At 36.1% G+C, this 24347-nt stretch overlaps 1 protein-coding gene across 2 annotated transcripts in view; it reads right to left on the bottom strand.

The window, feature by feature from the left end:
- PDZRN3 (PDZ domain containing ring finger 3) overlaps positions 1-24347 on the bottom strand; it is a 346386-nt gene that overhangs the window by 307820 nt on the left and 14219 nt on the right. The window contains exons 2-3 of one of the 2 annotated variants that reach the window (XM_053720879.1): positions 15501-15587; positions 1287-1394 (exon numbers count right to left, since the gene is read on the bottom strand). In XM_053720879.1, the coding sequence (XP_053576854.1) occupies positions 1287-1394; positions 15501-15587 (195 nt within the window). The remainder of the gene's footprint in view (positions 1-1286; positions 1395-15500; positions 15588-24347) is intronic. The other variant, XM_053720880.1, reaches the window with a different exon arrangement.

Here is a 24347-nt window from a genome sequence, read left to right as displayed (position 1 = left end):
TGCTCCATAACCTGTCCGCCTGTTCTGAGGTGGCGGACAGACATTGCCAGAAATTGACACTTCTGATGGGCTGCGAATCTGCAGGGGGTGGTATTGCACCGGCAGCGACAGTTCACAAGAACTGCTGGTGCAATGATAAATGCCAAGACTGTTTGCTGTCTGCATTTATCGATATGCAGCGGACATGATCCGCAATATCGGATCATGTCCACTCGCATAATGATAATTCGGCCCCCTAGTCTCACTTTTTGTGAAATGCGTCTCCCTTTTTTACACTTTCCTTCGTTCACCATGTAATATGTATACGTTTGTTTGTTTTTAGCAGGAGGTTTTTTTTATACAAACAGTGCTGTAGTTATCAACACTATAGCTTTGGTTTGTATAAATGATTTCCCACACAGTGTAGATGCTCTCTCTAGCTTACAACCAAGGGGTTAAGTTATGATAGTTAAAATAGGTGAGTGGATTCATATATTGTTGAGCATTGCAAAAATAACTTTTTCTCAGTACATCAGACACATATTAAACATTTGCCAAGAACAGAAATCTCTTACAGCTGCTTTCCACTTTCTTGTAAATCAGATGTGAGGACGCAGAATCGCATGACTTTCACAAACTGGCTATTATACAAAAAGCTTGGCAAAGTATTTCTGCGCAATAACTTTTTTTCTGTTCAAATTGAAGCACTCAACTGGTAAACAAAAGATATTTAACATTTGTATTATTTTTCTAATATCCTTATTTAACCCCAGCCCTTTTCATCCCACCTGAGCAATAAAAATGCTTCACATCAAACCAAAGACATCTAATTTTTCCAACTTAATATCTTTGGGGGAAACACAGAAAAACTGACTCATCAACCTTCTTTTAAAACTGTCACATCACTGCCGCTAGCACAGCTATGAGCCAAAAACAGATTATAACGTAAATTTAAACAAATGGATGAAATCACAAGATCAGAAGAAATCTTTGGCATTTCACAACTTTTGCAGATTTTTTTTTCTTAATTAAATATAACATTTCCACAACATAAAAACAGAGGCTATGAAAGAAATCACTGTTTTTCATAATGTCAAGACAAGCTGCCTTTACCCAAGCTCAGGTTCTATATTTAGAATTAAATCTGTTCCAAGACCTGAAGGTCAACTCTAAATACTCTTCAGCACTATTTGATGGACATCCTGTCCAGGAGTCGTTTAACAACATTATGTGACTTCCCCCACTAAGGAGGTCATATACCTCTCATCAGTTCTAATATAGATCGTAGCCAGGCCACTGTCACATACCTCAATAATTCTGTCCTGGATCTGTAGCCCACCTTCCTTGGCAGCAGGCCCACAGTCAACAATTTTAGACACAAAAATTCCTTCACTAGATGGTCCATCTTGATTGTCCTGGAAGAAAATGAAAACAACACATATATTTATATATATAATCATTTAAATATATCATAATCTCAGTTTTAGTATAAAGCAGTAGCTTATCTAAAGAATAATATTCTTTTTTAATTTTTTTTTTTGTGCAGCACATGTCCCAGAATTGTAAAACGCTGACCCAGGATATGACACACTGACAGCCACATTTAGAATGTTAATTGCAAAATAATAATTTCATAGTGGTTAAACAATGCACTTTGTCACATAACAAGTCATGTTTTGTATACTATACTGTAAGACACACCTGAAAATAATATTGCTGTGCCTGTTAACTTAATTTGGCAGATGATTTAATTGCAGTGTAACCAGACACCTACAGCACAATAACAATGGAGTTTAAAGGAACAGTAAACATCATGAGATTTTTGCAAAAATTGTTCAGTTATGCATAGTAAAACCACTTTGCAATATACATTCATTATTTTTATTGCCGCTTTTCATGTAATTTAGCTCTTAAAATGGTGGGTTTTTAATCCTCTGCACTGGAAATAAACCCTGCTGACTCTTCAAGGCTAACCATGCCACATATATCTCCCTAATTGGCTTTGGCAGATGACAGTACAAGTTATAAGACATGTGCATGGGTTGGTCCAAAAGATTATTTAAATATTTTTCAAAACATTTGTTTTGGCCAAGTATTGGTTTCGGATTTGTTACCGTTATTTCTGATGGGAACACATTTATAACTATTTTCAACAAAAATCTTACATTATAGAATTAGAGCAATTAAAAGAACATATCTTTAAATGCCAACAGTATAGGGGTCAATTACAATCCTTTATAAATGTTGATTTAATGATTTTTCAACAAAATTCACCAATAAAGTCTAAGGGGATTTTTATAGTTAAATCATTTGATAAGCTTTTCTAAAGGATTGTGATCTCGCCTATAAATCTATATCTTGCTGAATGTCTTGACCTCTCTGGGCCTCCTGACTTTGTGATTTGCATCTGAACCTTTATAGTCAAAGTGATTGAAAAACATAATTTATGTAGGAACTTGCCTAGTAAATTAATTTCTTTCATGGTGGCAAGAGTCCATGAGCTAGTGACGTATGGGATATACATTCCTACCAGGAAGGGGGAAAGTTTCCCAAACCTCAAATGCCTATAAATACACCTCCCATCTCACCCATACCTCAGTTTAACGTATAGCCAAATTAGTGAGGTGTAAAAGGAGTAAAAGCATAAAAAAGAGGAACAGGATAAATAAAGTGCTTTGTATAAAAAAATCATAACCCCCCAAAATTGGGTGGGTCTCATGGACTCTTGCCACCATGAAAGAAATTAATTAATCAGGTAAGTTCTTACATAAATTATGTTTTCTTTCATAAAGGTAGCAAGAGTTCATGAGCTAGTGAGGTATGGGATATAATACCCAAGATGTGGAAGTCCACAAGTCACTAGAGAGGGAGGGATAAAATAAAAACATCTATATCCGCTGAGAAATTAAATCCATAATTAAGTTTTCTTTAAAAAAACTCAAAAAACTCAATATAGTAAATGTATGCAAAGAAGACCAAGTTGATGCTTTGCAAATTTGATCAACTGAAGCTTCATTCTTGAAAGCCCAAGATGTGGTGACTGATCTAGTAGAATGTGCTGTAATTCGCTGAGGTGGAGACTGCCCCGCCTCCAAATAAGCTTTGTGAATCAAAAAGATTCAACCAAGATGCCAAGGAAATAGCAAAGGCTTTCTGACCTTTTCTGGAACGATGGGACTCTGAGAAACTTGTTTAGACACTTGAGGTCTAAAATGGGTCTGAAAGTTCCCTCTATTTTGGGAACCACAAATAGGTTTGAGTAAAATCCCTGTCCCTGCTCCGATCTTGGAACGGGATAAATTACTCCCATACTAAAAAGGTTTTTTACACAGCATAAGAACGCCTCTCTTTTTATCTGGTCTGCAGATGAAATCTCCCTCTTGAGAGAAAATCCAACTGATAACCGTGGGTCACTATTTCCAGTGCCCAGGGGTCCTGAACATCTCTTGCCCAAGCCTGGGCAAAGAAAGAGTCTGCCCCCTACTAGATCCGGTCCCGGATTGGGGGCTGCCCCTTCATGCTGTCTTAGTAGCAGCAGCGGGCTTCTTGGATTGTTTACCTTTATTCCAGACTGACTTAGATTGGGTAAAATTCCCTTCCTGCTTTGTGGAAGAAGAGGAAGCAGAGGGTCCACTTTTAAAATTCCAAAAGGAATGAAAATTATTTTGTTTACCCCTCATCTTAACAGACTTATCCTGAGGTAGGGCATGGCCTTTACCTCCTGTAATGTCAGAAATGATTTCCTTCAATTCAGGCCCAAAAAGGGTCTTGCCTTTAAATGGAATAGCTAAAAGCTTAGTTTTTGATGACACATCAGCAGACCAAGATTTGAGCGACAACACTCTACTCGCTAGAATAGCAAATCCTGCATTTTGCGCCGCTAATTTAGCATTTTGAAAAGCGGCATCAGTAATAAAAGAATTGGCTAGCTTGAGAGCCTTAATTCTATCCAAAATGTCATCTAACGGGGTCTCAACCTTAAGAGACTCTTCCAGAGCCTCAAACCAAAAAGCTGCTGCAGTAGTTACTGGAACAATGCAAGCCGTAGGTTGTAAAAGAAAACCCTGATTAATAAATAAATTTCTTTAGAAGACCCTCTAATTTTTTATCCATATGGTCTTTGAAAGCACAACTGTCCTCAATGGGTAGAGTTGTACGCTTAGCCAGGGTAGATATTGCTCCCTCTACCTTAGGGACCGTTTGCCATGAGTCCCGAATGGTGTCTGATATGGGAAACATTTTCTTAAAATTAGGAGGGGGAGAAAACAGTATACCTGGTCTATCCCATTCCTTTTTTATAATTTCCGAAATTCTTTAAGGAACCGGAAAAATATCAGTGTAAGTAGGTACTTCTAGATATTTATCCATTTTACACAATTTCTCTGGAGGTATTACAATAAGGTCACAATCATCCAGAGTCTCTAAAACCTACCGAAGTAACAGGCGTAGGTCTTCAAGCTTAAATTTAAAGGACATAACGTCCAAATCTGTCGGAGGTAATACATTCCCTGAGTCTGAAATTTCTCCCTCAGACAGCAATTCCCTGACCCCCAACTCAGAACACTGTGAGAGTACATCGGAAATAGCCAATAAAGCATCAGAGGATTCAGTATTCACATTAATACCTGACCTACTGCATTTACCCTGTAACACTGGTAATTTAGATAATACCTCTGTAAGGGTAGTTGACATAACTAAAGGAATTAGACGCACTAGAAGTACTTGGCGTCGCTTGTGTGGGCGTAAAAGGTTGTGACACTTGGGGAGAATTGGATGGCATATCCTGATTCTCTTCAGACTGAGAATCATCCTTAGGCATACTTTCTTGACCTAAAATATGGTCTTTACAATGTAAGGCCCTTTCAGTACAAGATGTACACAATGTTAGAGGGGGTTCCACAATAGCTTCTAAACACATAGAACAATGAGATTCCTCAGTGTCAGACATGTTAAACAGACTAGTAATAACCACAGAAGTCGTTTAAACACTTTATTTATTGCTTCAAATAAACTTATGAAAAACGTGTACTGCGCCTTTAAGAAAATAAAAAGTGAACAATTTTTCCAAAACCGCTTAAATAATGTTAATTTGTCTACAAAAAATAATTTAAACTTGTTGGTTTATCCAAAAATTACTGCATCCCAGTAGTAAGGGGAGAAATAAGGCTCTAAAGTAACTTAGATCAGAAAAATGTCAGTTTACACCAAAAATACCCCCTGCACCTCCTACCGCCTACCTGCCCCCAGGGTACTTCGAAACGACTTGCTAACACTCCGGACCAGAGATACACTGTCCAGGAGTAACCGGAGTTGCTGCTTGCTGCTGCTTAGACAGAAGGAAGTGCGCATCTGAGTGCGTGAAAACAAGCCCCGCCCCTTAAGGCCGATGCCGGAGTAGGCCCAAATACAACCGCATGGTGAAGCAGTTTTACACACAAGCTAAGTGAAAAACAATATACACCCCAAAATACATCCCAGTAAGTCATACTAGTTATAAGCAAAATAAAAACTCTATGAACCGTTTTTCTTTGTGCCTCTCCCATAGTGTCATATAATGCCCTTATAATGTCAACTAGCAAAAAATAAAAACTAAGGGGCTCCAGTAACACCCCTCTGTATAACAGGTCTACTGCTTACCCCATTCCCATACAGGGAAATAAAAGCCACCCAGTTCTGATATATCAAGTCTCCTCAGAAATAAAAGGCTGCACATACCTTAATGCTGCTTGTAGCATGAAACCGGTCTCCACACTGAAGATGTCTCATGTGTTACCTTCAGAAGTCTTGTGGGAACCAGTGTGGATCTTAGTTACAGCTGCTAAGATCATCAACCTCAGGGCAGAAATCTTCTTCCATAACCCCCTGAGGAAAATAGTACTCACCGGTACCATTTAAAATAAAAAAACTTCTTGATTGAAGAAAATAAAACTAACACCTCACTTTACCTCTTCCTAGTATAACACAGGCAAAGAGAATGACTGGAGGTGGAGGGGAAGGGAGGAGCCATATATACAGCTCTGCTGTGGTGCTCTTTGCCACTTCCTGTTAGTAGGAGGATAATATCCCACAAGTAAGGATGAAATCCGTGGACTCGTCGTATCTTGTAGAAGAAACAACATTAGTTGTTTTGTGTGAGACTCTGCTAAATGAAAAGATTGAGCTAGTACCAAGATATCGTCCAAATAAGGAAACACTTCAATACCCTGCTCTCTGATTACAGATAGCAGGGCACCGAGAACCTTCGAGAATATTCTTGGTGCTGTCGCTAGGCCAAAGGAAAGAGTGAAAAAATTGGTAATGCTTGTCTAGAAAAGAGAATCTAAGAAAACGATAGTGGTCTGGATGAATCGGAATGTGAAGATAAGCGTCCTTTAAGTCTATTGTGGACATGAAATGACCTTGCTTAACAAAATTCAGAATAGTCCTTATAGTCACTATCTTGAAAGTTTACAAAAGGATTTAAAATTTTCAGATCCAGGATTGGTCTGAAAGAATCTTCCTTCTTTGGGACAATGAATAGATTTGAATAGAAACCCAATCCCTGTTCCTGCTGAGGATCTGGTACAATCACCCCTGAAATCTCTATGTCTGAAAGACACTTCAGAAAAGCCTATAGGTCTGAAACACACTTCAGAAAAGCCTGAGTCTTCATAGGGTTTGTTGGAACATGAGTAAGAATGAATCTTCCCATTGGAGGTCCTTTTCTGAAACCTATTCGATACCCTTGAGAAACAATATTCTGAATCCACTAATTTTGGACAGATTCTGTCCAAATATCTTGAAATAATTTTAGTCTGCCCCCCACCAGAAGAACTGGTTTGAGGGCCGCACCTTCATGCAGTCTTAGGGGCTGGATTTGGTTTCTTATAATGCTTGGATTTATTCCAATTCGGAGATGGTCTCCAATTAGAGCCAGAGGCCTTAGGGGAAGGAGAGGTTTTTGTTCTCTATTCTGACGAAAGGAACAAAAACGATTGGGAGCTTTAAATTTACCCTTAGATTTCTTGTCTTTGGGCAGAAAAACTCCCTTACCACCAGTGATAGTGGCGATAATAGAATCCAATTGAGAACCAAACAAATTATTACCCTAAAAAGATAGAGATAATAATTTAGATTTAGACACCATGTCAGCATTTTTAAGATTTAAGCCATAAAGCTCTTCTAGTTAGAATAGCTAAAGACATAGATTTGACATTAATCTTAATGACATCAAATATAGCATCACAAATGAAATGTTGAAGTAAAAGAACATTGCTAGATAGTTCAGGATCTGATAACTGCTGCGCTAAACTGTCCAACCAAAAAGTTGAAGCAGCAGCAACATCAGCCATAGAAATAGCTGGTCTAAGAATATAGCCAGTATGTAAATATGCTCTTCTAAGGTAAGATTCAAGCTTCCTATCTAAGGATCCTGAAAAGAAGTACTATCTTCCATAGGAATAGTAGTACGTTTGGCAAGAGTGGAAATAGCCCCATCAACCTTAGGGACCTTTTCCCAAAACTCCAGACTAGCCAGAGGTATAGGATACAACTTCTTAAACCTAGAAGAAGGGTTAAAAGATGTATCAGGTTTAGACCATTCATTAGCAATCATATTGGAGATAGCATCTGGAATAGGAAAAACTTTAGGAGTAACCTCAGAAGTCTTAAATACAGAATTTAAACGATTATTAGCTTTGCTATCAGGAAGACTTGACTCCTCAATACCCAAAGTAAACAATACTTCCTTTAATAGAGAACGAATATGTTCAATTTTAAATAAAAAAGATTTGTCAATTTCTATCTCTGATGCAGGATCCTCTGAGTCAGAGGAACTCTCATCGGTAGAGGATATTTCAGTATGCTGTTGGTCAGTACAAAATTCATTAGATCTATGACAAGTTTGGAAAGACCTTTTACGTTTATTTGAAGGTGGAATAGCAGTTATAGCCTTCTCTGTGGCTGCAGCAATAAAAAATGTAATATCTGCAGGAATATCGGGTACATCAGGTACATTAGACTGAGAAGGAATAACAGTAGATGTATTTGTACTCATAGAAACATTATCAGCATGTAATAATTTGTCATAACAAATGCCACATAATTGAGCTGCAGAAATAAGATCAGCTTGTTTACAACAAACACACTTCAGGCAACTTAGTTCCTACAGTAAGGCAGGATCAGTTTGAGACATCTTGCAAAATGTAACAAAAAAGAAAAAATAACATTTAAACAAAATATCCAATTTCCTAAATATAGCAGCTTCAGGAATGGGAAAAAATGCTTATGATAAAATTCTTATACAAAAAGTAAAATCAAAAGCAAGCATCATAGCTTGCTGCATGAGAGCAGCAAGCATTAGAGGGAGAGGCTTAATATAACAAATAATAAGAACGACGCACTGAAATGATGCAACTCGCGTCATAACAGGCAAGACTTTGAGCCAAAAATGACGCAACTCATGTCACAACAGACACAACCTCGTGCCAAAAATGATGCAATGAAATGTCCCAGCAGGTGTGATTTTGCACAAAAAATATTTGCTCCAAAAATTACGCAATAAAATGAGGCAATTTGTGTGATCGCAAGCCTAATTTGCCCGCAAAAAATTTACAAACAGACTCCATGTTAGCAGCTAACACCCCAGGTAAGAAAAAAATACCTAAATTCTCCGATAAACATAATTTCCATTCTGAAACTGTGTGACTGCAAAGGGAAATATTAACAGACCTGACTCATGGCTAATATATGCAATATACATTAAAAACTTTATAATATAAAGTGCCTTACATAGCTGAGAGTGTCTTAAAAATTATATATATACTTTCCAGAAGACACTCATCCACATATAGCAGACAGCCAAACCAGTACTGAAAAATATATGCAGATGAATCCCCACAACCAGATTTACAGAGAGCCCTAGAATTTCCCATAGTTGAACATGGTATCACCAGGCAATACTCTCTTCACATCCCTCAGACAAACATTGTACTTGGATAGTAACTGGGCTTCAATATACTTAGAAGCACCTTTCACAGAAGAAATCAAGCACATTATGCTTCACCATCTCCTAAGGAGGCAAAGTTTGTAAAACTGAGGTATGAGTGAGGTGGGAGGTGTATTTATAGGCATTTGAGGTTTGGGAAACTTTGCCCCCTCCTGGTAGGAATGTATATCCCATACATCACTAGCTCATGGACTCTTGCCACCTATATGAAAGAAATGGCTGAGCATCTACTAGTCCCCTACCTCCCTGTGACAGGTTAAGGTTTGATTGAACAAGCCTATATGACTAAAAACAACACAATGCCTGACTGGCAATCCCTACACATCAATCATTAGTAATACTATAGCAGGATTGGACGGGGGACATGAACACATGAATGGTCAGAAGCCCTGTAAATCATTACAAACTAAGGAGCTGATTAGATAAACTTATATAGCTCTCTTCTCACTTTCCTGCCCATTTTTTGACCTTTTTTTTGGTGACAAATGGTAAGAATAAACTAACAAATTGATTTGGTCAAGCATTTCTTCGTTCTTTATCCGTTTTATCCCACAATGTATTAGTCTGCTCGTTTAACAGAATGATCAATGAATTGGCATAGATTCAGACTAATTTATTTTCGGGCCGAAGCTTGAATGCACATCTCTACAGGTTATACTATCTTAATAACCATGGTTAGCTTTGTTGTCAGCAGACTCAATCCCAGATTGGCTCCTCCAAGTGAGGCAAGTGGTGGGTGGAGTCTCGCTATTGAAAAACGAATGCAGTAAAGAAGATGTGGATTTGTTTTAAGAATGTTTAGCCTTGGTCGGTATAATATTCTATAACAAGACAAAAGAAATATGTTGTAATTGTAAGGTGTTTGGTGTCCCTTTAAAATATGTTTAAAAAGAGTATAGAAACATTTGTATTCTGTACGTTTAAATTGAGATACAAATGTCCATAATTCTTAAAGTTACAGGAAACCACAATTTTTTCTTTTCAATATTGAACAACTTCCCAATTTACTTCTATTATAAAAAATTGCTTAATTCTCTTGTTATCCTTTGCTGAAGGAACATTTGCAGTTAGCCGATCACATCTAGTTAGCCAATCACAAGAGACAAATCTGTCCAGGCACCAATCAGCAGCTAGCTCCCACTAATGTAGGATATGTGTGTATTATTTTTCAACAAGGAATACCAAGAGAACAAAGCACATTTGAAAATAGAAGTGAATTTATAAAAGTGTCTTAAAATGTTTAAAAAGTTTAATTTTGACTTTCCTATCCCTTTAATTATTTCCTATAGACAACAATATTGGATTGGAATGGGTTAACACTACGGTTGTCAAAAACACCCCCATCTACATTATTCCAAACAATGGTCACGTCATGTTTACCCAGTCATCTGACTAGGGAAGACTTCTTGTAACATCGCTACATACCAGCAAACAAGCTATGACAGTTATGCAGAATCTGCACTGTACAATTACGTCTAACACGATTATTGGTGTTACATACCTCGCAAGCAATGCCTACAGCAATCTTCACATTATAAAAGCAGCCCCTTACCATTGGTTCTGCTGGCTAATGTTGTACTTGAGGCTGATCAGTTTACCTGGTCTAACCTCAACAAAGCTGTTTAATACTGTAATATAGAGGAACATCAAAGAAATGAGTGGCTATCTATATATCTATGTTATCTGTGGCTTTCTATCTATATATCTATCATCTATCCATCTATCTATCTAATTATCTTTCTGTCTGTCTGTCTATCTTTCTATCTATTGCTTTTTTGTTATCTATCTGGTATCCAACTCTCAATCTCTCTTTTGCTATGTCTACAGCATTTCTCTATCATCTATCTCTCTATTATTATCTATCTGCCTATCTATCTATCTATCTATCTATCTATCTATCTATCTATCTATCTATCTATCTATCTATCCATCTTAAACATTTAACTATTTCTATCCATCATATATCTCTCTATCTATATATCATCTATCTATCTATCTATCTATCTATCATCTAAATAAACTGTATTTTTAAATACTTGTTTGTATGGGAAGCAAAGAAAAACATTCAGTACAATGTCCCTTTAAAAATGGTCTGCTTTTATGCTCAAAACCTGTTTGTTTTTTTAAATGACTTTTTAACAATAGGAACAATTTTGTAATAGGAGGAACCCTTTATGGTATGGGAACTTTTAGGGCTTCAAAAGAACTGACCATACCCCAGGAACTCTCAAAGAGTCTATAACTCCAAGCCTCAAGTTCACCCTACACAGCCAGACTCTTCACACCTACACAGCTCTTTCCCAATGGTATTTGGACACATTTACTGCAACCACATTATCAGAAATCCAATACAGTGATTGGATTACAGTGTGAGAATATCTCATTTACTACAAGATGATGTGGCTACCCACACGGTCCTGCTGTGAGAATGGTGTTGTTAGGGTTAGGACTAAGAATCAGGGTTAGGACGAGAGCTAGACATTGGCCTAGATTTAATGAAACCCAGTGCCAATTCAAGATATTGTGCTGCCTGGGTCCAAGAATGAAATGATGCCCTCCACAGTTATAACATTACTGATTACTACTAGCCTACTAGCCTGGCCGATGACCTTACTAAGCTTACCTACCTGCATGCAACCAATGCTTATGCACAAATGCACAATAAGTGGGAAAGGAATTAGGGAAGAGATGCACTTGTCCCACCTCGAATGTTGCCACCTTGAATGTTGCCCCTGACCGGTTCTGTTTTTTTTGTGCATGATGAGGTTATGCTGCTGGAAGCCTGAAACTTCACCCACAAAAATAGAGAACAGGAGGGGTCTGACAATGAAGTACTACCCCTTGTCAAGTGTTACCTGGGTCCGTTGAACCCACTTGGTCCCATGGTTGAGCCGACTCTGATTAAACCCATTTGATAAACTAAAATATTTTATGGAAAAACTCACCACAACATAACTCAAAAATTGTGGGATTCATAAATATCTCTAGCCCCTTTATCAAAACTGCAAGTTACAGCTCTCTCTCCATTATAGTAGATATAGCTTCATCTATATCATAATCGTTCAGTTTACAGAATGATTTTCACTGGATAGCAGCAGTTCAAAAGCACCTTCAAAAACCTTACAGAACAAACAAATTAACATTCAAACTAAGCCTCCCTCTATAGAACACTTCAGTCTAACATATACCAAACAGAAAATGTGAAAACAGTATAGATGAGGTTTACTAAACCCTACGCACAATACGGAAGTAGATTTTATATAATCTTGCAAAAGGGTTAAATGCATAGGTAAAGTTGCACACATGAACCTGCGAAGCACAGGGTTATTGACTGGTAGATACATATGTATGCCTCTATTGACTGGTTAACTTTCTGTATCCTTCTTGGAAGCATCATGGCAGGGTGTGCAACCTTACATATGTATTTAACTTTTTTTGCAGGGATTAAATACATACTGAAAAAAAGCATGAATTCATACAAAATTAAAAAGAGGCATTTTATGTTTACAGCATAATGCATTTAAGAGGTTAAAAGTAAAGGTGTTGAGATCTAATGACACTTAAGCAGGTAAATCATAAAACATGATCATTTTAGAAGCATTTGATATTTGGATCAAAGGGGAAATAATCTGGGTGGTTCTGTGTAGACAATATAGGAGGTTACTGGATGTGTCAATCAACAAGAAAATTCAGCTCAAAATGAATGATGAATTTAAAGAACAAAAAAGCAAAATTATGAGTTAAGCACCTGATGTGTAGTAGTGGGAGTTTTCCATCTAATTAACAAAAAGCTTTGTTTCAGTTTAGCGTCATGTTATTACGCCGTCCATCATGGGGAGGTGGTGCGCTGTCTAAACTGTGGCGTTACTCAGTCACATGACCCCAGATAAGAAATGAGCAGACTAGTAATTTATCTGGGACCATAGTTCAGTCTATTCATTTGCTATTGTTTGTAACAATGTTATATAGTGCTATATATGTAAAATAACATTGTCCAAGGCACGTGCACGCTCCAGAGACTACCTTAGTATTCTCTTATAGATAGGAGCTAAGTTTTATGTATTTAAACATTTTGATAGAAGGTTAGCATTTTCCTCGCTAGATTTTTAGGAGCCAAGTCTCCATAGCAGGAAGGGCCTGTCATGCTCTGCTTTTGATATATTTTTTTTAATTATTTTCACTTAGTTAGATGCGTCTCTTAAGAATGAAAGTGAAAAAATGCTCTATTTCATCAGTGAATTTTATTTTTAAACACATTTCCCTTTTCATTCTGTGCTTAAAGGGACAATTTACTCAGGTAAGTATGTGAAGATTTCATTAAATTTAAAGGGGCATAAACCCCAATATTTTTTTCTTTCATGATTCAGATAGAGCATGCAATTTTAAACAACTTTCCAGTTTAATTCTATTATCTAATTTGCTTCATTCTCTTGATATCTTGAAAAGCATATCTAGATAGGCTCAGTAGCTGCTGATTGGTGGCTGCACATACATGCCTTATGTGATTTGCTCACCCATGTCCATTGCTATTTCTTCAACAAAGTATATCAAAAGAATGAAGCAAATTAGATAATAGAAGTTAGAATGTTGTTTAAAATTGTATTCTCTACCTGAAAAAAATGTGTTTAATGTCCATTTAATGCTGTTGCAGGAACACTTTCAAATGTTCACTCTCATTCACTCTCAGTCCCTACTGGGTGCTTGATTTCTGCTGCTGCTTCTTGCTTACCTAGCTTTATCTATAGCCAACACTGCTGTAAAGGTGGCTGTTTTTACAGTCAAAAACAGATATGTCAAATGGCAAAATAAAAGTAAAGGAGCTATTTTTTAGGCCACTTTATACACTCTAGCAGTTAAAATTGATCATATTAAAGGGGATAATATTTTATAGTACACCGTGCCTCTAACTCCTGAATAAGCATAAATCATACTTAAAGTCATGTACACAGGAACAATACATAGCTGCTTCAGAGAAGAGGACACTAGGTCAGCCATGGCATATGTACATATTCACCAATTTACAGTTGCTTTGCAAGGGTTAACCAAATAGTGGGAAAAAAGGAATTTGTTTAAAATAAAATTCTCCATCACAGCATTTTTATACTTTGATATATATAATGCTCATTTAAAAACTATGGAACATTTACTCATTCCAAAAAGTGTGACAATAAATACCACAGAACCTGTTTTAGTACAGTATAGGTATGCAGCATATAGACAACGAATCCTGTTTTCATACAAAACTTTATTTATTCTATGGCTTTAATTACAGTGGCTACAGTGTGAATTTGTTTATTTTTTCTAAGTCACCTCATTATCAAATTAAACTTCCAACTTTAGACCAACACAAAATAATGTTATAAATTGTTCTCTTTCTTGATTTACAACATAAAACCAAAATTTGACTTTTAAAAACCTTGTGCACCATTGAGAATGGGTTAGAAAATTTAAATGGAATATTCCAAAATATGTTTAGAGAAGGTAGAGACATTTTATTTAACATATATTAAAACACACTTAGTACTGATTGGCATAGTACAGTCAAATGAAAAAGGCATTATTCAGATAGAGCATGTCATTTTAAATTACATTACAATTTACTTCTATTATTTAATTTGCTTTTTTTCTTGGTATCTTTTGTTGAAGAGCATAACCTAGGTAGGTTTAGAAGCAGCGATATACCACTAGGAGCTAGCTTCTGATTGGAAGCTGCACATTTCTGTTCCTGGTCTTTGTCTTTCCTGATGTGTTCAGCTAGCTCACAGTAATTCATCGCTGCTCCTTCCACAATAGATACAATGAGAATAAAGAAAATGTGATAACAGAAGTAAATTGGAACATTGTTTAAAATTGTATCTTCTGTCTGAATCATGAAAGGAAGGGGCATTACAGTGGAAAAATTGAATGCTCTAAATCGTTAATTTAACACTAGTGGCCTTGCAATGCTAGGCATTTATCCCTTACATGGGAGCCACAGAGCACTGTTGGTCCTAAGCAGAGAGTGCAGCTGACCCAATCAGCAATGGTAGAAGCACAATCCAGCTGTGCTCTAAATCGTTAATTTAACACTAGTGGCCTTGCAATGCTAGGCATTTATCCCTTACATGGGAGCCACAGAGCACTGTTGGTCCTAAGCAGAGAGTGCAGCTGACCCAATCAGCAATGGTAGAAGCACAATCCAGCTGTGCAACTACAGCTGCTGATTGGGTGATCAGCAATTTCCCCAGTTCTCTACTGCCACTAAGCTTTTACAGAATAAAATAATATTTCCACTATAATGGTATTTAAAAGGGACTTTCCATCCAAATTTAATGTCATATATGTCACTAAATATTCAGTAATGTTATTTCACATTAGCAGAATATTTAGTTGAGTAAATAAATAATTCATACATGTCTACAACTCCTCTCCTCAGCACTAAAACATAGATCCCCTTCTCCCACAGAGATAAATGTTTCCTCAGCTACTTTGGGTTTCAAACAGCCAGCACCATGCTCAATAAGAAAAAAGAAACACATTAAAACAATTAACATACCACACATGAGCGGCCACCAATAATATTAAATCCCAGGGATCCTGATTGCCGATGGAGTATTAGAGTCAGTGCTTTTGTTTCTTCACCCTAAAATGAACAGGGTACAATAATTTATGACTACCACAGAATTGTTGGATTGTTTTAAATATTGAATAAACATAGAATAAATAAACCAATAAATAAATTAATTAAACCCATACACTATGTTCCCAGACAGGATTACAATCCCACTGCTGCCACCAGCTGTGAACGTAGAAAAAAAATTCTTGTGGTGGTTTGTGCAAAAACAAAATGCCTTTCATATAAACTTGGGAAAAGTGTAAAGACAATAAATATGTCATGAAATCTGGATGTGTCTATAAATACAGTTCAAGTACTTTTATTTTTCAATTGAATGCAGATGATCTATAAATCAACACAATATTGCTGCTAAAATGCAAATTAACCATTTAACTATGAACACAACCTCTATATTAAAGGGACATTAAAAACAAATTGTAAGCTGCATAATAATGTACCTACATATCTGAAAAGAATATTGCAATGCATAATGCAGTTTTATTTAGTCAAATTAGAATATTATTTAATGTGTTTTTCTTTTTACTGATTTCCCTGTCCCACAGAACAAAGGTATCTATGCTAACCAATCACAATTGAATACACATATAAAGCACAAAATGCAGTTTGTACATGTGCAGTTAATGAAAGAGACTGGAGTAGCCTGCCCTCTACTCTCCCCTGAAGATGGTTTAGCATTGATTCAGCTTAGTTAATTAGTAGCAATTTATTTTTAACAGGCATTTAGACAAACAGACATATATTACTTTGTAATCTCTATCTAAAAGTTTAATAGAAATATGTTTATATATACACTATAATATTCATATAACTAACTTAACTACTTAGTATGCCTACTGCTATTGCAACTAACATTTTTCAAATCATGATTGTTGATGCAAAACTGATAATCCACCTTAAAAGAACAAAATGGCTACAGATAAGGTGAGGGATGAGGGCGATAGGCACCAGTTCACAAAAAAATAGCTAAAAGCATTAACCTACGCTTCCCAAGGAGAAAGTGAAACTAACAGAATTTTCAGATGTATTATAAAGCAAAAGGAAGCAAAATAAGTAATTAATCGTACTGCGATAATGTTTTACATTGGTGATGAAATCCAATAGAACAAAATAGGGAGAAGAGGAACTACTAGAGAGTTATTATTTTAATCCTAGTATCTAGAGAAGGAATTTACAAATCAATTTTAAATTTAGAAGCCAGAAAGGGCGTTAAAAAAACAGCCTTTATAGAGTTGAAAGGGACATGAAACCCTAACATTTTCTTTAATGACTCAGATAGGATATACATTTGATAATAACTTCCCAGTAAGCTTCTTTTATCAATTTTGCATCACTCTCTTGGTACCATTTATTTAAGGAGAAAATCAGATAAAAAAAGTAAATTTGAAAGTTGATTAAAATTGAATGCTCTTCCTTAATCATAAAATAACAATTTGGAGTTTTGTGTCCCTTAAAGGGACATAATACTCATATGCTAAATCACTTGAAACTGATGCAGTATAACTGTAAAAAGCTGACAAAAAAAATATCACCTGAGCATCTCTATGTAAAAAAGGAAGATATTTACCTCACAATTTCCTCAGCTCAGCAGAGTAAGTTCTGTGTAAAAAGTTATACTCAGCTGCAGCCCAGCTGCAGGTAAAAAAAAATAAAAAAAATGAAGAAATGATCAGCAGCCAATCAGCATCAACAGTGCTTGAGGTCATGAACTCTTTTACTGTGATCTCATGAGATTTCACTTACCTCTCATGAGATTTAATTGTAAACTTCCTTACACTGAATAGGGAAATAAGATGAGTGTGCACGAAAGCTCGCTCCTTCCGCTGTCCCAGGACAGACATACTGATTTGCCAGACAAGGGTGTTTATACATAGATAATAGTGTTTTATATCATATTTGTAGAATATTAATAATAAAAAAGGTTAGGAGCCAGATTAACTTTCTGACTCCTCGTATTTTCAAGCACTGATCTATAGGATTATTATATAGATTAAAAAAAAAAAAAAAACAATATTCAGGGTGACACTTTTAAGTCACATTTTGCTCCACAATTTCTATGCAAATCTGAATTTCTTTCTAGTATTATCAATCCTGGCAATCATAGTAAAAAAGTAGCCTATTAAGGATTATGAGTGGAGTGTTATTTAACGCTCCCACTTGATTGTTAACTGCGCTAGAAGTAAGCTTTTTGCACCTGTCGGGTTGCACTCGTATCACAAGTTGAAAGCAAACTGTTTTTGCTCTTGCGCTAACTCGACAAGCATAAAGAGCCGACCATAAAATATCACATGCGCAATAATCTATTCTCTCATAGAAGTCACTGGAGCAAAAAAAAGTGGAACAAACCTAACACCCAACTCGTGCGCAAACCCAATTGCATATTCTCAGGTGCGCTACATTTTACATTCCAATGTTCTTCACATAGAAGAATTTTCTATTTATTCATAAATACATATTTCTACACATATCTGATGTTTTTTGCATAAATATATATTTAAATATATTTATACATATATATATATATATATATATATATATATATATATATATATATGTGTATATATAGGTGTATATATGTCTATAAATACATATATACGCATATAAATACATAAATATATATATATATATATATATATAAACATATCTATATACATACATATACATATTTAGAGATGTATATGTATCTCTATGTTAAAACCCCTTTGTCTGTCTTTTTTTTCCAACTTCAATTGCGCTCAAGCGATTGCGTTTACTTTCAACTTTAAATAAGAGCAAAAAACCTAATGCACACAAAAACCCATTTTTGTTCCACTCGTAATTTAGCCCAAAATGTCTTCGTTGGGCCAATTATTAGCCACTACTTAAAGGGACATTAAAGTCAATTTTATGTATATGGATTTTAAATATCAGCCTTTAAACCTTACACAAATTAAAACAAATTGCAAATTAATTAAATGATAACTTGCTTTGTTTGCAGAAATTACAAGATTTTGCAAATCAGAAACAATTTAGAAATACAATACTTGGAAAGCCTGTTGAGGTTTATATTATATTGAAGTCCTTTCCACCAGTTAGAAAAAATATATAAATGAGTCAGTGATTTAATCTATGTGTTTACACAGTATAATGTTGTATAATGTTGCAGGGTCAGAAATAGCTAACAGGAGACATTCCAGCCTCACTAAAGATGAACAAGTTTCAGGACAAAATATTTTTAAATAATCAATTAATTTGATACTACAATATTGTTATTTATTTTTTATGTGGATTATATTTTGCATTTAATATCCTTTTAAGCAGATTTTTTTCTTGCCTGGATGTCTAATCCTAAGGATCGGGACCACGGTGCTTTTTACCGGCTCATATTTATCCATCACACTAACTTTTTGCATCTGTAAATCAAAGTAATTCTGTGTTTATTTGACATCACTCACTCCTGGCCTGAGTGTATTTTCAAATTCTCTGTTACTTGCACTATGTCATTATTGATATATGTATACACCTCCTCATAGAAGGAGTTTTCTTTCTTCTTCTTAATATTATAGAATAACTGTAAAGTCGTCAAAACTATGAAATGCTGGTGACTCTAATAAACAGGGACAGTGTAGTCAAATTTAAACTTTTGTGATTCAGATAGGGCATATAATTTTAAACAACTTTCCAATTTACTTTTATTATCAAATTTGCTTTGTGCTCTCTGTATTCTTTGTTGAAAGCTTAACCTAGGTAGGCTCATATGCTCTCTTATCTTGATAGTTTTTCACAGCTAGACAGCACTAGTTCATGTGTACCATATAGATAACATTGTGCTCACTCCCGTTAACTTATTTATGAGTCAGAACTGATTAGCTAAAATGCAAGTCTGTCAAAAGAGCTGAGATAAGGAGGTAAGTCTGAAGGGGCTTAGATACAAGGTGTTAGCTATGTAAAACTGGGGGATTGGTAATGAATGGATTAACTATCTTTTTAAACAATAACAATTCTGGAGTAGACTCTCTCCCTTTAACCTAAGCTGTAGTGGTAAATCTTGGTCTACCTGCTTGAAATTTTCCAGATTGACTAACCTTCAATGATGGGCTGTTATTTGTCTCTGCTAAGTTGTGCTGTTCTGACAAATGGGTTAAAAACATCATGTAAGATCAGCAATGTATTACTGGGAGCTAGCTGAACATATCCGATGAGCCATTGACAAGAGGCATGTGTAAAACCATTAATCACCAGCAAGATCCCAGTAGTACATTGCTGCCACTGATGATATGTACATATGCTTTTTAACAATGGATAGAAAGAGAATAAAGTCAATTTGTATCTGAATCATAAAAGTCTGACTTTCATGCTCTTTGAAGATCAAGAGAAACATACATTCAGTCAGGTGTGTCCAAATGTTTGCCTGCTCTGAGTATGTCTGTAAAAATGTCTTGAAAAAAAATGTTTGTTTCCATAAAAGTATATGCTCTGTTACAATTAATAGAATTGAAAAAAAATGTGATCAAAGTCTTGAAAGCGAAAAAAAATCAAGCAGCAGCCCCATCAAAATTAAAACTATTAATTTTATACAGAATGTGTATCTGTGATTTGTAGCCATACAGAGCACATATACATACATTACGGCTTGAAACAATCTAACTCTATCCTATATAATTGTATCCCCCTAAGAGCAAGCACTTACACAGTTAAGTACAAAAATACCCATCTCTCATCTGCTGTAAAGCAAGGAATTAGTAAACACCGCAACCAAAGAAGGCAGCAGTTTACATGTTATACCCACAGCTGTCAGCCAACAAAAATATCAGTTTGACAGAGGAAAAATTGCACGGCTGAGACTGGAATTTGTGCAGAATAAACCTTTTTTCTTCCTTTACAATAAATAAACCACCTCCCTTTTCCTTTGTGCTGAATAAACCTCTCTCTTTCTTTGTTCAGAATAAACCTCTTTCGTCCTTTACATCGAATACAGTGCTCTTTTCCTTTGTGCATAAGCTGATCTCTGATTTTAACAGAATAAACCTATCTTACTCCGTTTAAAATAAACCCCACTCTCACTCTGTTTAAAAAAAAAACTCACTCTTACTCTGTTTAAAAAAACAAAAACCTCACTCTTACTCTGTATAAAATAAACCACACTGTCACTCTGTTTAAAAAAAAAACCCTCACTCTTACTCTGTTTAAAATGAACCTTAGTCTTACTTTGTGTAAAATAAACCACTTCCTTACTTTGTGTAAAATAAACCTCACTCTTACTTTGTGTAAAATAAACCTCACTCTGTGTAAAATAAACCTCACTGTTACTTTGTGTAAAATAAACCACACTCTTACTTTGTGTAAAATAAACCTCACTGTTACTTTGTGTAAAATAAACCTCACTCTTACTTTGTGTAAAATAAACCTCACTCCTACTCTGTGTAAAATAAACCTCACTCTTACTTTGTGTAAAATAAACCACTCTGTTACCTTGTGTAAAATAAACCACTCTTACTTTGTGTAAAATAAACCACTCCCTTACTCTGTGTAAAATAAACCTCACTCTTACTTTGTGTAAAGTGAACCTCACTCTTACTTTGTGTAAAATAAACCACTCTTACTTTGTGTAAAATAAACCTCACTCCTACTCTGTGTAAAATAAATCTCACTCTTACTTTGTGTAAAATAAACCTCCCTCTTACTTTGTGTAAAATAAACCTCACTCCTACTCTGTATAAAATAAATCTCACTCTTACTTTGTGTAAAATAAACCTCCCTCTTACTTTGTGTAAAATAAACCTCACTCTTACTTTGCTTAAAATAAACCTCACTCTTACTTTGAGCAAAATAAACCTCACTCTTACTTTGAGCAAAATAAACCGCTCCCTTACTTTGTGTAAAATAAACCTCACTCTTACTTTGTGTAAAATAAACCTCCCTCTTACTTTGTTTAAAATAAACCTCACTTTTACTTTCTGTAAAATAAACCTCACTATTAATTTGCTTAAAATAAACCTCACTCTTACTTTGAGCAAAATAAACCTCACTCTTACTTTGTGTAAAATAAACCACACTCTTACTTTGTGTAAAATAAACCTCACTCCTACTCTGAGTAAAATAAACCTCATTTTTACTTTATGTAAAATAAACCTCACTCCTACTCTGAGTAAAAAAAACCTCACTCCTACTCTGAGTAAAATAAACCTCACTTTTACTTTGTGTAAAATACTCCTCTCTATATTTCTCTGTGCAAAATAAACATCTTCTTTTCCATAGAATAATCATCTATCTTTTGTTGCACCAAATAAACCTTGGTATCTTATTTCGTGAAGAATAAACCATATTCTTTCTTTATGTAGAATTAACTTCTTTCCCTTTATTCAGAATAAACCTCTGTCTGCCTCTGCACAGAATACAGTGCACTATGGGGTCGATATTAAAGGTTTTGCAAGCCTTTCGACCCACTATGGGGGCGATTTATCAAGCTGAGATGGAAAGGGGCGCACATACGCGCCCATGTCCGCTGCAGCTCGCCTTTGGTGGGCTGAATTCCCCTGGCAGAATTCAACATTGCACACGAGAGGTAATCCTGCCCGTGCCCAGCCAATCACGCATGAGCAGGAGCTGTCAATCTGCCTGGTCAGAATATACCGGGGAGATTGACATTTGCCACTTTAGAGGTGGCGAAAGGTTAGGAAAGCAGCGGTCTGATGACCACTGCTTGTTAAATATGGTGTGCAGGTTCTCTTGTGAGAACCTGCAGTCTTATTTGGGATCAAAAGGCTTGCAAAGCCTTTGATAAATCGACCCCTATGGCTGCAGGTTCTCACAAAAGAAACTGCATGCCGTATTTAACAAGCAGCGGTCATGAGACCGCTGCTTCCCTAATCTTTCGCCACCTATAAAGTGGTGAAATACAATCTCTGCGGTCTAGTCCAACCGGTGAGATTGATGGCTCTTACCCGCGCGTGATTGGCTGTGCGCGGGCAGGGGGCGGGATTGCACGTGAGCGCAAAATAGCGCTCGTGTGCAATGCTGAATTCTGCCAGGGGAATTCAGCCCACCAGAGGCGAGCTGCGGCAGACAGGGGCACGTATGTATGCCCCTGTCCGCCTCAGCTTGATAAATCGCCCCCTATGTCATTTGCAAACAATAAATCGTTCTCCATAACTGCAGAATAAAGCTCTCACTTTTTTGTACAGAATAAAATTCCCGCTTTTGCTTTGTGCATAACAGAACTGGCTTCCTTTGTACTGAATAAATCTCTCTTTTTTTGCATAGAATAAACTTCTCTCTTACTTTGTTTGGGATATACCTGTTTCTTCTTTAGCAGAATAAACCACTGTGTTGCTTTGTGCGCAATAAACCAATAAACCTCTTTCACTCAGTGCAAAATGGATCATTTTGAATAGCAAAACATTTGACCATCAGCACTGTGCATTTTTTCTTTACTAAAATGCAGCTGGTGATATATAAGGTAAAGAGATGAGGATAACATATGGAAAATGATTCTCCAGCTAGAAAAGTACAGGATATAAAGGGCTTTCACAATTCAAAACTGAACAAATGTATTACAAATTGCATCTGATTGTATTAATGAGCAAAGCATTTCTTGAATAGATCCATAAGCAATTTTTCAATGCAAGCAATGGGGCTTATCTATCAAGCTCCGAATGGAGCTTGATGCCCCGTGTTTCTGGCGAGCCTGCAGGCTCGCCAGAAACAGCAATTATGAAGCAGCGGTCACAAAGACCGCTGCTCCATAACCTGTCAGCCTGCTCAGAGCAGGCGGACAGACATCGCCGGAAATCAACCCGATCGAGTACGATCGGGTTGATTGACACCCCCCTGCTGGCGGCCCATTGGCCGCGAGTCTGCAGGGGGGCGGCGTTGCACCAGCAGCTCTTGTGAGCTGCTGGTGCAATGCTGAATACGGCGAGCGTATTGCTCGCCGTATTCAGCGAGGTCTGGCGGACCTGATCCGCACTGTTGGATCAGGTCCGCCAGACTTTCTTAAATAGGGGCCTATGTATTAAAGGGACACTGAACCCAATATTTTTCTTTCATAATTCAGATAGAGCATACAATTTTAAGCAACTTTCTAATTTACTACTATTATCAATTTTTCTTCGTTCTCTTGCTATCTTTATTTGAAAAAGAAGGCATCTAAGCTTTTTTTGGTTCAGACTCTGGACAGCACTTTTTTATTGGTGGATGAATTTATCCACCAATCAGCAAGAATAACCAAGGTTGTTCACCAAAAATGGGCCGGCATCTAAACTTACATTCTCGCATTTTAAATAAAGATACCAACAGAATGAGGAAAATTTAATAATAGGAGTAAATTAGAAAGTTGCTTAAAATTTCATGCTCTATCTGAATCACAAAAGAAAAAATTTGGGTTCAGTGTCCCTTTAAGTTGTAATTATAAACCTACTGGCAATCTGAAGCCAGTGAAATGTGCCACAGTGACCATAAATGATTGTCATTAGTTTGTTAAAATATAGCTTATTGTCATCTAACAGATAGTTGTCCAACAGCCAAGTACATAGAATAAATATGAGGGGAGGAAAATGGCTTTCTAAAATTCTGCAAAAACATCTGGATACTGAAACCAAAAATGTAGCTTTAGTAGACTACATTTTAACTATGTAGCAATAATACAGTCAAATACAGTCAAAATGTGTTCTATAATATATATAATTAATATATTAAATGTAAAATATTAAAAAATATTAATAATTATTAAAAAATAATTATAGATACTGTACTATATGTATATATCTATATATATATATATATATATAT

Source organism: Bombina bombina, chromosome 7 (genome assembly GCF_027579735.1).
Source record: "Bombina bombina isolate aBomBom1 chromosome 7, aBomBom1.pri, whole genome shotgun sequence".
Taxonomy (NCBI): Eukaryota; Metazoa; Chordata; class Amphibia; order Anura; family Bombinatoridae; genus Bombina; species Bombina bombina.
This window is presented reverse-complemented; position numbering and strand designations above follow the sequence as displayed.